Genomic DNA, 14,334 nt, shown 5'->3' with positions numbered 1-14,334 from the left:
GAAGAACATAGAGCCATAGAATTGTAGAAGTAGAGAAATAGGTCCTTCAGCCTATCTAGTCCATGCCAAAACCATTTAAACTACTTTCTTCCATCAATCTGCACCAGGACCATAGCCCTCCTTAACCTTATTGTACATGAACCTATTCAAACCTCTCCCAAACACTGAAAACAAGCACACATGTACCACTTGTGCGAGCAGCTCATTCCACACCCTCACAACTCTGAGTGAAGAAATTTCCCCTCATATTCCCCTTAAACCTCCCACCTTGTACTTTTAACCCATAACCACTGGTTATAATCCCACCCAACCTCAATGGAAAAAGCGTGCTTGCATTTACCCTATCCATTATATCCAGAAATATATAATTTTATATACTTCTATCAAATCTCCTCTCAATCTTCTACATTCCACAGACTTAACCTATTCAATTTTTCTTTATAATTCAGGTCCTCCAGACCAGGTAACATCCTTGTAAATTATATCTGCACTCTTTCAATCTTATTTACATCTTTCCCGTAGATAGATGAACAAAACTACACACAATACACCAAATCAGGCTTCACCAACATACAACTTCAACATAACATCTCATCTTCTATACTCAATACATTGATTTATGAAGGCCAATGTGCCAAAAGCTTTCTTTACAACCCTATCTACCTGTGACACCAGTTTTAATGAATTATGGCCCTATATTACCAGATCCCTCTGTTCTACCACACTCAGTGTCCCACCATTCACTGTGTAAGACTTACCCTGGTTGGTCCTACCCCCTCACTTGTCTGTATTAAATTCCATCTGCCAGTTTTCAACCCATTTTTCCAGCTGATGCAAATCCCACTGCAAGCCACAATAGCCTTCCTCACTATCCAATGGACCCCCAGTCTTGATGTCATCTGCAAATTTGCTGATCCGGTTAACTACATTGTCATCTATATCAATGATCTGGATATTAAACAACACATGCATCCAGTCATAGAGGAAACTTTCTACCACTACTCTCTGGCTTCTCCCACAAAGCCAATGTCTTATCCAATTTACTACCTCATCTTGAATGCTGAGCTACTGAACCTTCTTGATCAGCCTCCCATGTGTGATCTTGTCAAATGCCTTACTAAAGTTCATGTAGACAATATCCACTACCTTACTTTCATCCACTTCCCTGGTAACTTCTTCAAAAACTCTATAACATTGGTTAGACATGACCTACAATGCATGAAGCCATGCTGACTATCCTTAATCAGTCCATGTCTATCCAAATACAAATATCCAGTCCCTTACAATACCTTTCAATAACTTTCTCACCATTGATGTCAGACTCACCGGCCTATAATTTCCTGGTTTATGTTTAGAGCCCTTTTTTTAAGCAGCAGAACAACACAGTCAATCCTCTGGTACTGCCCATGTCACTAGGGTTGATTTAAGTAGCCCTGCTAGTGCCCCTGCTATTTCTGCACTTGCCTCTCATAGGGTCTGAGGGAACACCTCATCAGGCCCTGGGGATTCATCCACCCTGATTTCCCTCAGGGTAGCAAAGACCTCCTGCTCTGTAATCTGTAAAGGGGGGCCATGAAGTTGATAGCATTTAGCCTCACTTCTATAGATTTTGGATCCATTTCCTGAGTAAATACACATACATATCCCTCTGTAAACTTTGAAAGCTTTCCTCACTGTCCAATGCACCCCCAATCTTGGTGTCATCCACAAATTTGCTAATCCAGTTACCTACATTATCATCCAAATCATTGACATATATGACAAGCAACAAAGCCTTCCAGTCAGAGAGGAGATCCTCTACTACCACTTTCATTCCTCTACCATTCTACTACCACTTTATTATCTCTACTGTTCACTTAAGATCAGCCCCATCTGTTTTGGCTCCACACGTGGATTGTTATTCTGGTGTTCCAGAGGAAAAATTCTGTCTCTTGCAATCCTTTTGCTTATAAAAGATAAGCTTTGAAAATGCAAGGAATCTGGCAACTTTTTTTTCAGTTTCTGTATTACTAAAATAATGCCAATGTTAATAAATGATTAGCAGAGAAACAGTTAACTCCATCTGTCTGCGAAATGCATTGGTTTGGCTGTGGGGATAGCACAATCCTATTCCTTAAAAACCCAGTGCTACAGAAACACCAGCAGTAGTTCCAAAGAACCTCATCCATGAGACAGACAGGATATATAAAGAAGATGGGCTACACCTAGAGACAATGTGTAAGACTGGCCCACAACAGAAGACACTAAATGAGCTGCTGACAACAGCCTATGCCCTAAAAGTGGTGATAGGACTTAAGTAACGAGAAAAATAGGTTAAGACAAAACCACTTTGATAACTATAACAACAACAGATTACTGTTGAGTTAGAGCCCATTTAAATGGCACCTTAAATCTGGAAGATAATTACTTTAAATGTTATTAAATTGGTTATAATTCCCCATCAAAATAATAAATTACACACCTTTTATTTCATAAATTCATTCTACTACATATATTACCAAATTTACAATGATTATATTTTCAATTTTAGAATACATATTTTCCTTAAGGGGAATTCTTGCCTGACAGATCTCTGGAATTATTAGAGAAAATAACTAGAAAGACAAAGGATAATTGGTAGATGGTGCTTACTTGGATTTTCAGAAGGCCTTTGACAAGGTGCCACACAAGGATGTTTACCAAGTTAAGAGCTTATAGTATTATTACAATGGTATTACAATTACAACTGATAACAGAACTGATGATTTTGTGAACAGGTTTTTAAACAATAAGATAGGTGCAGAGACATGTAGTATTGAGGAAACAAGTTGTCTGAAGAAGGACAAGACAAATTGAGATAATGGGCAAAGAAGTGGGAGATGGAATGTAGTGTAGGGAAGTGTATGGTCATACATTTGTTAGAAAGAATAAACGAATCAGAGGTGCAAAGGGACTTGGGAGTCCATGTGCAGGATTCCCTGAAGATTACCTTGCAGGTCTAGTCAGTGGAATGAAAGGCAAATATAATGTTAGCATTCATTTTAAGAGGGCAAGAATATAAAAATATGGATGTAATGCTGAAGCTTTACAAGTCATTGGTTAGACCATCTTGGAGTACTGTGAACAGCTTTGAGCCCCTTATCTAAGAAAATATGTGCTGGCATTGAAGAGGGTCTCAAGAAGGGTCACAAAAATGATTCCTGAAATGATGGCTCTGGGCCTGTACTTGTTAAAAGAGTATAGAAAAATGAGGGAGGGGGTGATCTCATTGAAACCTATTGAATACTGAAAGGCCTAGAGTGGATAATGGAGAGGATATTTCCTATAGTGAGGGAATCTAGACCTAGAGAGTAGAACTTAGAATAAAAGGACATCCATTTAGAACAAATATGAGAGGAACTTCTTTAGCCAGAGGGTAGTGAACTTAAGGAATTCTTTGCCTCAGAAAGTTGTGGAGGCCAATTTGTTGGGTAAATTTAAGGAGGTGGTTGATGGGTTCCGGTTTACTGTGGGTGTCAAAGGTTACAGGGATAAAGCAGGAGATGGGCTGAATGTCTGAACTTTGCCTCTATGTTTTACAGTCTCTTTTCAAGATTACATAAAATAAACAGGTTTGTAAATTACTATCTTCAGAATACCCTTTAACTAACAAAACCATGCAACTTTTAATAGATGAAAATCACTTCATTAAAATTACTGTATTAACTAATGTGAACATATATACTCAGCAGATTAAGTGTGTTGCTTTGAACAAAACTGTTGCAATGGTAATCTAGTTATGAACAAGTTATAATCAGGAATTTCCAGTAATTGCCAGGAAGCATTATAGACAGCAAACCAAAATAACAATGTTATTACATTATTAACACATACAGTAATATATAAAATATTTACCTATCACCATTGTTCGAGAACTGAATACTGTCTACTTTGTCCTGGAACAGTAAAAATAAATGTCAATATTTAAGAAAATACTAACAAAACACAGCTTGTATGTCAGCTATTTTAACGCCAGTCACATATAACAATAATCTCATTGCATTGTACAATTGATACATTTTTTGTTACATAGAAGGCTGCCCACAAAAATAAATATATTATGTATTCTGCAGAAAAGTAAGCTAAAATAATGGAAAGACAAGTTTGTCGGCATTTGACAAAGGACCTATTAACCTATTCTTTGGATTTCAGACATTGAAAGCATTTGATCATTCCATTTCTTTACACTGGTTATTGGCATTTGGCTTAGTAGTTAATCACACCTCTGAATCACAATACCATATGTTAAGCCGCCTTTTCAGCAACACTTGAAAGTACAGGATTATGGAAATCAAGCAGAAAAAAGTGTTGAGAATAATAGTCATATCAGCTATTAACTTATTTAATAGAAGGGCAGGCTCAAGTTGCCACATGTTTCCTCCTGTTCCTTATGCTCATATTCTGGTCACTAACTGTAAGCTAGCCTGAAATGAACAGACAATACTGATGTCAAGTCAATTGTTTCCAGATACAGGTACCTCCATTAGAAAGAAAGATTCAATACAACATTAATTTAAAACAGTGGAAGAGAAAGCTTGCTTCATGAACTAATTAGCTTTGAAGAAAAACACCAGAACGCACATGCTTTTCTCCGGGAGGGCCATCAGTGTGAAAGAGGCAAGACATTGGGTCATTCTTGTACAAATATTTAAAACATGCTCCATAAAGTCATTTTGTTCGATTATTTTATGGGAGGTAAATATTACTACAAGGCCAGCATTGTTCATGCCACTTAACTCATTGTGAACCATATAGTTGAATTATTGAAATCCTTCCGGTGAAGTTACTCACACAGTAATGTGAGGGGGAATTTCCAGGATTTAAACCAGCAAAAATTTATTTCCAAGATAGGATGTTATATTAAGTATCCTTCAAGTGGTGGCATTATCTTGCAGCTCCTGAAATGCTTCGAAAAAATCTAGTGGCATGTTTGGGAGTGGAGAGATGCTGCCAAAATAACCTTGCCAAATAATTGTAACGTTCTTTGTAGATGGCACACACTAGACACAAGGACTAACAATGGACAGAGTAGTGAAAGTCTGAAAATGTAGATGTACTAATAATGTTTTGATTGCTGGATACTATTATGCTTCATATAGGTTTCCTCTGAATGTTCTGATTTCCTTCCTCATCCTAAAGGCATGTAAGTGGGTAAATTAATTGTTTGATATAAACTGTCCCTGGTTAAAAAAAAAGAATCTGGGGGAGATTAATGGAAACATGGCAAAAACGAAATGAGATTCATGTAAATAAACGTTTAAATGCCAGCACATTTTATGGGTCTGTTTCCACACTGAATGATACTGTCAGTTAAGTTTACTACAGTAAGGAACTCCTGCAACTGTCTTTGGGCTTAAATTATTGACCTCCAGTATCTTTGTTTGAATGAGATGTGGCCCAGCCAGGGTTTCCAACCTGGGATCCACAGACCCCTTAGTTAATGGCTGAGGTCCATGGCATAAAAAAGGCTGGGAACTGCTGCAGTAGAATTACCTTGATTATCATTGGCTTCAGTTTTACCAGGAGTCCTTGACATGATATTCATTCAAATATCACCTTGATATCGCAGGCCAACACTCTCAGTTCAATGTTTTAATTCACATCTGTAGTTTACATTTGAGCCAATAGTGTAACAATATTTGGAGCAGAGTGGTTTTAGTGAATCTCAAAGCATCATTAGATGTAATTTTTAAGATTCCCTTAAACCAATATAAATTCTTTAAACAGATGAAACAAGTTTAGGAAATTCTAATTATTGTTTTGGCACCTGAAACTGTGCCTTTTTCCACAAAACTCTCTCTCCCTTGAACACAATTGTCCCATTGAACTAAGTAGGCAATCATTTACTATTAAAAAGAGATGCAATCAATGGTAATTGTGTAGGTAAAGCAATTTGATTAATGACTAATGCTTGAATTGAAAGCAATTTCATTGTTTTTAAAAGCTACCAGATAACATATTTGTTTTAAACAATAATCCCAAATTATTAAGCAGTAATCAGAAGTCAAATAAAATGTGCTTCAAAACTTCAGGAACATCTTTACCACGTGAGATTCTAATTCAGAAATCTTCTCAGGTGTTCCAGATCCCAGATAATATATTCTAATCACATGATCACTGCTGCCAGCTGCTAGGAACATACCACCTTATGAGAGAAAATAATTAATATGTAAATTAGAAGAATGGAAAAACTGCAGACAAAAATACAGAACTCTCAGTTCAGATTTTCTACAGATACAACATGGTACAGCATTAACACTGAAAGCACTAAGAGTCCAGTACAATAAACCCTCAACTTTTATGTAATTAATGGTTCAGTATGGCAAATTTCTGGTGAAAACCCAGGTGCAGTATTCCAGCACCACTATACACGCATATAGCTTGACAAGAATTTTAAACCATTGTAATTGATTCTACCCCACATGAATTGCCTGCGGCATGGTTGCAATGGCGATAAGATGATTGCTCACCTTTTTGCAGACTGGGTTTGCAAAGAGGGTATGAAGAAAGACGCAAGGGCCTGTGTCACAGTTCACCCAGAGCAGCCGCGTGACAGAGCTCCCTCTGACGTACGGGCTGCTCTCAGGGGCACACATGGAGATGGACATCGGCCACGGCTGGCAAATCATCAACTCTGTGAATGATGCCCTTGGTCTGCCTGGAACTTGTTGGTCTGCCAGCACATTGAGATGGCTGTGGAGGAATGCTTCCAAATAACACAATCCAGACTGCAAGAGTAGGTACTGAGGAACACACTGAAGTTTGGTGCAGCCACAAGGGTTCAGTGGACAAGGACAACAGTGTAGGCTTATCCTGGAGAGGGCGGGGCCATGGCTAACAAGGGAAGTCAAAGCTAATGTAAACGCAAAAGAGAGGGCATAGAGGTGCAGGAGTACAAATACTTAGGTGTTCACCTCAACAACAGACATGACTGGAAAACCAACACCAAGGCTGTTTCCAAGAAGGGGATGAGCAGACTATTTTCTAAGGAAGCTGAGATCCTTCAATGTGTGCAGCAGGATGTTGGAGATCTTTTTCCAGTCTGTTGCAGCAAGTGCAGTCTTCTTTGCAGCTTTAAGTTAGGGAAGCAGCATCGGTGCTGGTGATGCAAAAAGTCTAAATAAACTCATCAAAAAGGCTGGACCCGGATTCTTGAGTTAGTGGTAGAGAGGAGGTCACAAAGCAAACTTATCCATTATGGACAATCTGGCACATCCTCTTCATGTCCTACTGAATAAGCAGCAGAGCACTCTTTCAAACAAACTCATTCAGTTCTGCTGTCACAAGGATCATTACAGAAAATCTTTCCTATCAGATGCAATAAGCATATACAACAATTCATCTGTGCGACAGGAGAACACACATCATAGTACAATAGTCTGTTTTATTTTTCATACATTGATGGACATTGGTAAATTATTATTGTGTATATTATTATTCTGTACTTTATTAGTTAAGTCTGCACACCGCTAAGTGTGTTTTTAAATGTTGCTGCTGTAGCAAAAGAATTTCTCACTTGGGATCAATAAAGTATTTTGACTACTACTACTACTACTACTACTACTACAAGAAAAGCAAAAATTAGTGGGTAGAGGATTGGGAAGCTTTTAAAAACTGACAGAGAGCAACCAAAAGAATCATTAGGAAAGAAAAGATGAAATATGAAAGCAAGCTAAACAAGCGGATAGTAAAAGCTTTTTCAGGTATGTAAATGTGGCTGGAGAAATAATAACAAGGGACAAAGAGATGGCAGATGAACTAAATGAGTATTTTGCATCAATCTTCACTGTTGAAGACACTAGCTGTGTGCCAGATGTTAAAGGCTGTGAAGGAAGAGAAGTGAGTACAGTTATGATTACAAGGGAAAAGATGCTCAAAATATTGAAAGACACAAGTCATCTGGACCAGATGAACTGCACCCTAGGGTTCTGAAAGAGGTAGTGGTAGAGATTATGGAGGCATTTGTAATGATCTTTCAAAAAATCACTGGACTCTGGCATGGTGTCAGAGGACTAGAAAATTGCAAATATCACTCTTACTCTTTAAGAAAGGAGGAAAGTAGTTTTTGAAAGTAGATGTGGAAAGGCTGCTTCCCCTTGGTGGGAATGTCTAGGAAAAAAGGGCACAGCCTCAGGATAGAGGAGTGTCCATTTAAAACAGATGTGCAGAAATTTCTTTAACCAGAGGGTGGTGAATTTATGGAATTTGTTACTACAGGCAGCTGTGGAAGCCAGGTCATTGGGTGTTTGTAAGGCAGAGCTTGATAGTTTCTTAATCGATCACGGCATCAAAGGTTACGGGGAGAAGACCGGGAAATAGGGTTGAGGGGGGAAAAGGATCAGCCATGATTGAATGGCAAAGCAGACTTGATGGGCCAAATGGCCTAATTCTGCTCCTATTTCTTATGGTCTATGGAAATTTTTGAACAAGTTGGCAAAAGCACAAACCTTCCCTACCAAGTTATTCCACAACAAGCATTAAAAGTTCCAAAGTGCAGAATTGGTACCTCTCTATTAGTGAACACATTTGTACAATCTCGCAATACATAAAATTCTTACTCAACTCTGCAAACTCCACCTATCTCCCAGAGACAAAGAATAAACATATGCAGTTTCAAACATTTATGATCACTTCTGAAAATACCCGCAAAAGGATTTACTAAATTGTACTTACTGAATGAATGTATAATTAGGTCAATTCTGACTATCTATGCTCTTCAAAATTTTATAAATCTTTTTAAGGTTACCGTCCAGCATCCTATGTTTCAGAGCAGAACAAACACAGCTGATCTAAATTATCCTCATAGCCTTCCATTTCAGGCAATCACTTTCAGGATTCATAAAAATTAAAAAGTACAAAGTGTTTCTCGTACTTACCAATGCTAAATGAGGAACAAATCATTGGAGAGCCTGGTCTCGACCTCTCTGTAAACTTCAATGGCTGATTCCTAATTGAAAGGAATTCAAGATTAAAGAAAAATACGTCTTTTTAGCTAAACCTCTCAATAACTGTTTTTCTTTGTTTTTCAGATGAATGATAACATAGTGTTATAACAATCAAAGCTGAAATAACAGTCTTACCTACTGTTTTTAACTCCAATGCCTTCTTGAAAATTTGTAATTAAGCCATTTTGCCGAGATATAACCCAAGTGGTGCCCAAATGGCCATCAAATAAAGTTTATAAAGGAAAGCATATAGAAAAGGAAGATAAATGAAGAACAAATCATTGCACAGCATGGTCTCAACCGCTCCTGTAAACTTCAATCGCTAATTCAGAATTGAAAGGAATTCAAGATTGAATTCAAGGAGAGTATGTTGTCTCCCTGGTACCAGGGTCGAGGACATCTCGGATTGAGTCCACAGCAAACTTAAGTGGGAGGATGAACATCAGAAATAGTGGTCTATGTGGGTACCAATGACATGGGTAGGATGAGTGATAAGGTTATGCACAGGGAGTTGAGAGTTAGGCGTAGTACCTCCAGAATTGTGATCTCAGAATTACTACCCATGCCACCTGTAAATGAGGCCAGAACAAGGAAGATTATACAGTTTTACACGTGGCTAAGCAGTTGGAGTAGGAGGGAGGGCATAAGATTTTTGGACCATTGGGCTCACTTCCAAGGAAAGTGGGACCTGTACAGAAGGAACAGTTTGCATCTGAACTGGAGGGGGACCAATATCCTATCAGTAAAGTTTGCTAATATTGCAAAGTGAGGGTTTAAACTAGAGTTGCAGGGGAATGGGAACCAGAGTGCCAACAGTGGAGAGGCTGTGGAGACAGATGTTAGTAAGACCTCAGACAAAGTCAGCAATCAAAAGGTTGCGCATGGTTCAATGAGTGAACTGAGTTGTGCATATTTCAATGCAAGTAGTATTATAGGAAAAGTCGATAAGCTCAGGGCAGGAATCAACACTTGGAATTTTGACATTCTAGCCACAGGAACACAGAAAACCTACAGCACAATACAGGCCCTTCAAGCCCACAATGCCGTGTTGAACATGTACTTAGTTTAGAAATGACCTAGGGTTACACAGAGCCCTTTATTTTCCTAAGCTCCATGTACCTATCCAGGAGTCTCTTAACAGACCCTACCGTATCCTCCTCTATCACCATCGCCGGCAGCCCATTCCGTGCACTCACCACTCTCTGTGTAAAAGCCTTACCCAATATCTCCTCTGTACCTACTTCCAAGCACCTTCAAAATTGTGCCCTCTCGTGTTAGGCATTTCAGCCCTGGGAAAAAGCATCTGATTATCCACACGATCAATGCCTCTCATCATCTTATACGCCTCTATCAGGTCACCTCTCATCCTCCGTCGCTCCAAGGAGAAAAGGCCAAGTTCACTCAGCTTATTCTCATAGGGCATGCTCCGCAATCCAGGCAACATCCTTGAAAATCTCCTCTGCACCCTTTCTATAGTTTCCACATCCTTCCTGCAGTGAGGTGACCAGAACTGAGCACGGTACTCCAAGAGGGGTCTGACCAGGGTCCTATAAAACTGTAATATTGCCTCTCAGCTCTTAAACCGGCTCTTCCATGTAAACTCTATCTGCCACTTCTCAGCCCAGTTTTACATCCTAGCGATATCCACTGTAACCTCTGACAGCCCTCCACATTATCCACAACACCTCTAACCTTTGTGTCATCAGCAAATTTACTAACCCATCTCTCCACTTCCTCACCCAGGTCATTTATAAAAATCACAAAGAGAAGGGGTCCCAGAACAGATCCCTGAGGCACACCATTGGTCACCGATCCCCATGCAGAATATCACCATTCTACAACCACTCTTTGCCTTCTGTGGGCAAGCCAATTCTGGATCAACAAAGCAAGGTCCCCTTGGATCCCATGCCTCCTTACTTGCTCAATAAGCCTTGCATGGGGTACCTTTTCAAATGCCTTGCTGAAATCCATATACACTACATCTATTGCTCTACCTTCGTCAATGTGTTTAGTCACATCCTCAAAAAATTCAATCAGGCTCGTAAGGTATGATCTGCCTTTGACAAAGCCATGCTGACAACTCCTAATCATATTATGCCTCTCCAAATGTTCAGAAATCCTGCCTCTCACAATCTTCTGCATCAACTTACCAATCACTTAAGTAAAATTCACTGGTCTATCATTTCCTGGGCTATCTCTACTCCCTTTCTTGAATAAGGGAACAACATCTGCAACCCTCCAATCCCGTCCCACTTGATGATGCAAAGATCATTGCCAGAGGATCAGCAATCTCCCCCCTTAACTCCCACAACAGCCAAGGGTCTATTTCATCCGGTCCCGATGACTTATCCAATTTGATGCTTTCCAAAAGCTCCAGCACATCCTGCTTCTTAAAGTCTATATGCTCAAGTTTTTCAGTCCACTGCAATTCATCCCTACAATCCCCAAGGTCCTTTTCCGTAGTGAATACTGAAGCAAAGTATTAAGTCATTAAGTACCTCTGCTATCTCCTCTAGTTCCATTCACACTTTTCCACTGTCACACTTGATTGGACCTATTCTCTCACGGCTTATCCTCTTGCTCTTCACATACTTGTAGAATGCCTTGGGGTTTTCCTTAATCCTGCTTGCCAAAGCCTTCTCATGGCCCCTTCTGGCTCTCCTAATTTCATTCTTAAGCTCCTTGATAGCCTTTCAACCTTTCTTAAGCTTTTCTTTTCTTCTTGACTAGATTTTCAACAGCCTTTGTACACCATGGTTCCTGTACCCTACTATCCTTTCTCTCAATGGAACTTACCTATGTAGAACGCCACGCAAATATCCCCTGAACATTTGCCACATTTCTGGCATACATTTCCCTGAGAACATCTGCTCCCAATTTATACTTCCAAGTTCCTGTCTGATAGCTTCATATTTCACTTTACTCCAATTAAACACTTCCCTAACTTGTCTGTTCCTATCCCTCTCCAATGCTGTGGTAAAGGAGATAGAATTGTGATTACCATCTCCAAAATGCTCTCCCATTGAGAGATCTGACAACTGACCAGGTTCATTTCCCAATACCAGATCAAGTACAGCCTCTCCTCTTCTAGGCTTATCTACATATTGTGTCAGGAAACCTTCCTGAACACACGTAAGAAACTCCACCCCATCTAAACCCCTTGCTCTAGGAAGATGCTAAGCAATATTTGGGGAAATTAAAATCTCCCACCACCACAACCCTGTTGTTATTACACCTTTCTAGAATCTGTCTCCCTATCTGCTCCTCGATGTCCCTGTTACTATTGGGAGATCTATTAAAAAAAAACACCCAATAGAGTTATTGACCCCTTCCTGTTTCTAACTTCCACCTAGAGACTCAGTAGACAAACCCTCCATGACTTCCTCCTTTTCTGCAGCCTTGATACCATCTCAGATCAACAGTGCTACGCCCCTACCTCTTTTGCCTCCCTCTCTGTCCTTTCCGAAACACCTAAAGCCTGGCACTCTAAGTAACTATTCCTGCCCTTGAGTCATCCAAGTCTCTGTAATGGTCACAACACCATAGCTCCAAGTACTGATCCATGCTCTGAGCTCGTCTACTTTGTTCATGATGTTTCTTGCATTAAAATAGACACATCTCAACCCATGTGTCTGAGCACATCATTTCTCTATCACTTGCCTATCTTCCCTCTCACACTCCCTGTAAGCTTCCTCTATTTGTGAGCCGACCTCCCCTTCCTTCGTCTCTTCAGTTCGGTCCCAATTCCTCAGCAACTTTAAATTCTCCCCAACAGCCTTAGCAAACCTCCCTGCCAAGATATTCATCCCCCTTGGATTCAAGTGTAATCCATCCTTTTTGCACAGGTTGCGCCTGCCCCAAAAGAGGTCCCAAGGATCCAAAAAATTTAATCTCTGCTCCCTGCTCCAATCCCTCAGCCACACAGTTATCTTCCACCTCACTCTATCCCTATACACACTGTCGCGTGACACAGGCAGTAATCCCAAGATTACTACCTCTGAGGTCCTGCTTCTCAGCTTCTTTCCTAACTCCCTGTAGTCTACTTTCAGGACGTTTTCCTACCTATGTCGTTAGTACCAATATGTACTATGCCCTCTAGCTGATCACCTTCTCACTTTGGGATATCGTAGAAGTGATCTGAAATATCCTGGACCCTGGCACCTAGGAAGCAAACTATCATCTGTGTTTCTTTCCTGCATCTGCAGAATCACCTGTCTGACCCCCTAAAAAGAGTCCCCTATCACTGTTGCCATCCTCTTCCTTTCCCTCCCCTTCTGAGCCACAGGGCCAGACTCTGTGCCAAAGGCACGGCCACTGTTGCTTCCCGCAGGTAGATTGTTCTCCTCCCCCCACCCCAACTGTACTCAAACAGGAGTACTTATTGTTAAGGGGGACAGCCACAGAGGTACTCTCTAGTATCTGACTCTTGCCCTTCCGTCTCCTAACTGTTACCCACTTACCTGTCTCCCAAGGCCCCGGTGAGACTACTTGCCAATAGCTCCTCTCTATCACCTCCTCACTTTCCCTGACCAGACAAAGGTTATCGAGCTGCAGCTCCAGTTCCCTGATGGGGAACCCAAGGAGCTGCAGCTCGACGCACCTGGCACAGATACGGCCATCCAGGAGACTGGGAGTCTCCCCGACTTCCCACATCTGACACCCACTAAAGAACACTGGCCTCACAGACATACTTCCTATTCCTCACAGGTAGCTTACCTCGCCTCGACACGCTATCGACAAAGCCCCATTGAACCAAAAGCCCTCCTACTCTGTCTACCTCTGTCACCCACTCCTCTGACTTCCACTCTAGAAAGCCATTAGTGAAACTTGTTTACAGGAGGGACAGAACTGGCAGCTCAATACTCTGGGGTTCCATTGCTTTAAATGTGGCAGAGCTGAGGGATTAAAGCAGGAGGGGTGGCGTTACTAGTCAAGGCAGTGCCTCGTCAGTAGAGACTGAAGAATTCATCTAATGAGGCATTATGGATGCAACTAAGAAATAAGAAAGGTATGACCACGTTAATGGGGCTATACTACAGACCACACAACAGTCTTACGGTCTTAGAAGAATACATTTGTAAAGAGATCACAGCTTGTTGCAAGAAACATAAGGTAGCTATAGTAGCTGGCAGCCCTTTCCAATCCTGTGCATTGAAGTCTCAAGTCAGAGGTGGTGATGCAGCCAGTCAGAATGCTCTGAACAAGATCACAACAAAGTCTCATTCCCAACATCTCATGCACAATATGGGATTTGAATTTGCCTTTTCCACAATATCTACATTCTGCAGATGAGCAACAATGCATAAAAAACTGTAATTTTTTTAAGTATCAGCTTGTGGATATTAATACAGCTAATGAAATTAATGAATTA

At 40.5% G+C, this 14,334-nt stretch overlaps 1 protein-coding gene across 4 annotated transcripts in view; it reads right to left on the bottom strand.

Moving 5' to 3' along the window:
• The window catches only part of LOC140727522 (bromodomain and WD repeat-containing protein 1-like), a 150,396-nt gene that overhangs the window by 108,119 nt on the left and 27,943 nt on the right, over positions 1 to 14,334 (bottom strand). For all 4 annotated transcript variants that reach the window (XM_073044926.1, XM_073044923.1, XM_073044924.1 and 1 more), the window contains 3 exons: positions 8,895 to 8,965; positions 6,063 to 6,163; positions 3,874 to 3,914 (listed from right to left, as the gene is read on the bottom strand). In XM_073044926.1, coding sequence (XP_072901027.1) covers positions 3,874 to 3,914; positions 6,063 to 6,163; positions 8,895 to 8,965 — 213 coding nt within the window. The remainder of the gene's footprint in view (positions 1 to 3,873; positions 3,915 to 6,062; positions 6,164 to 8,894; positions 8,966 to 14,334) is intronic.

The sequence above is a fragment of the Hemitrygon akajei genome, chromosome 5 (assembly GCF_048418815.1).
Source record: "Hemitrygon akajei chromosome 5, sHemAka1.3, whole genome shotgun sequence".
Classification (NCBI taxonomy): domain Eukaryota; kingdom Metazoa; phylum Chordata; class Chondrichthyes; order Myliobatiformes; family Dasyatidae; genus Hemitrygon; species Hemitrygon akajei.
The sequence above is the reverse complement of the archived record's forward strand: the minus strand, read 5'-3'. Positions and strand labels throughout refer to the sequence as shown.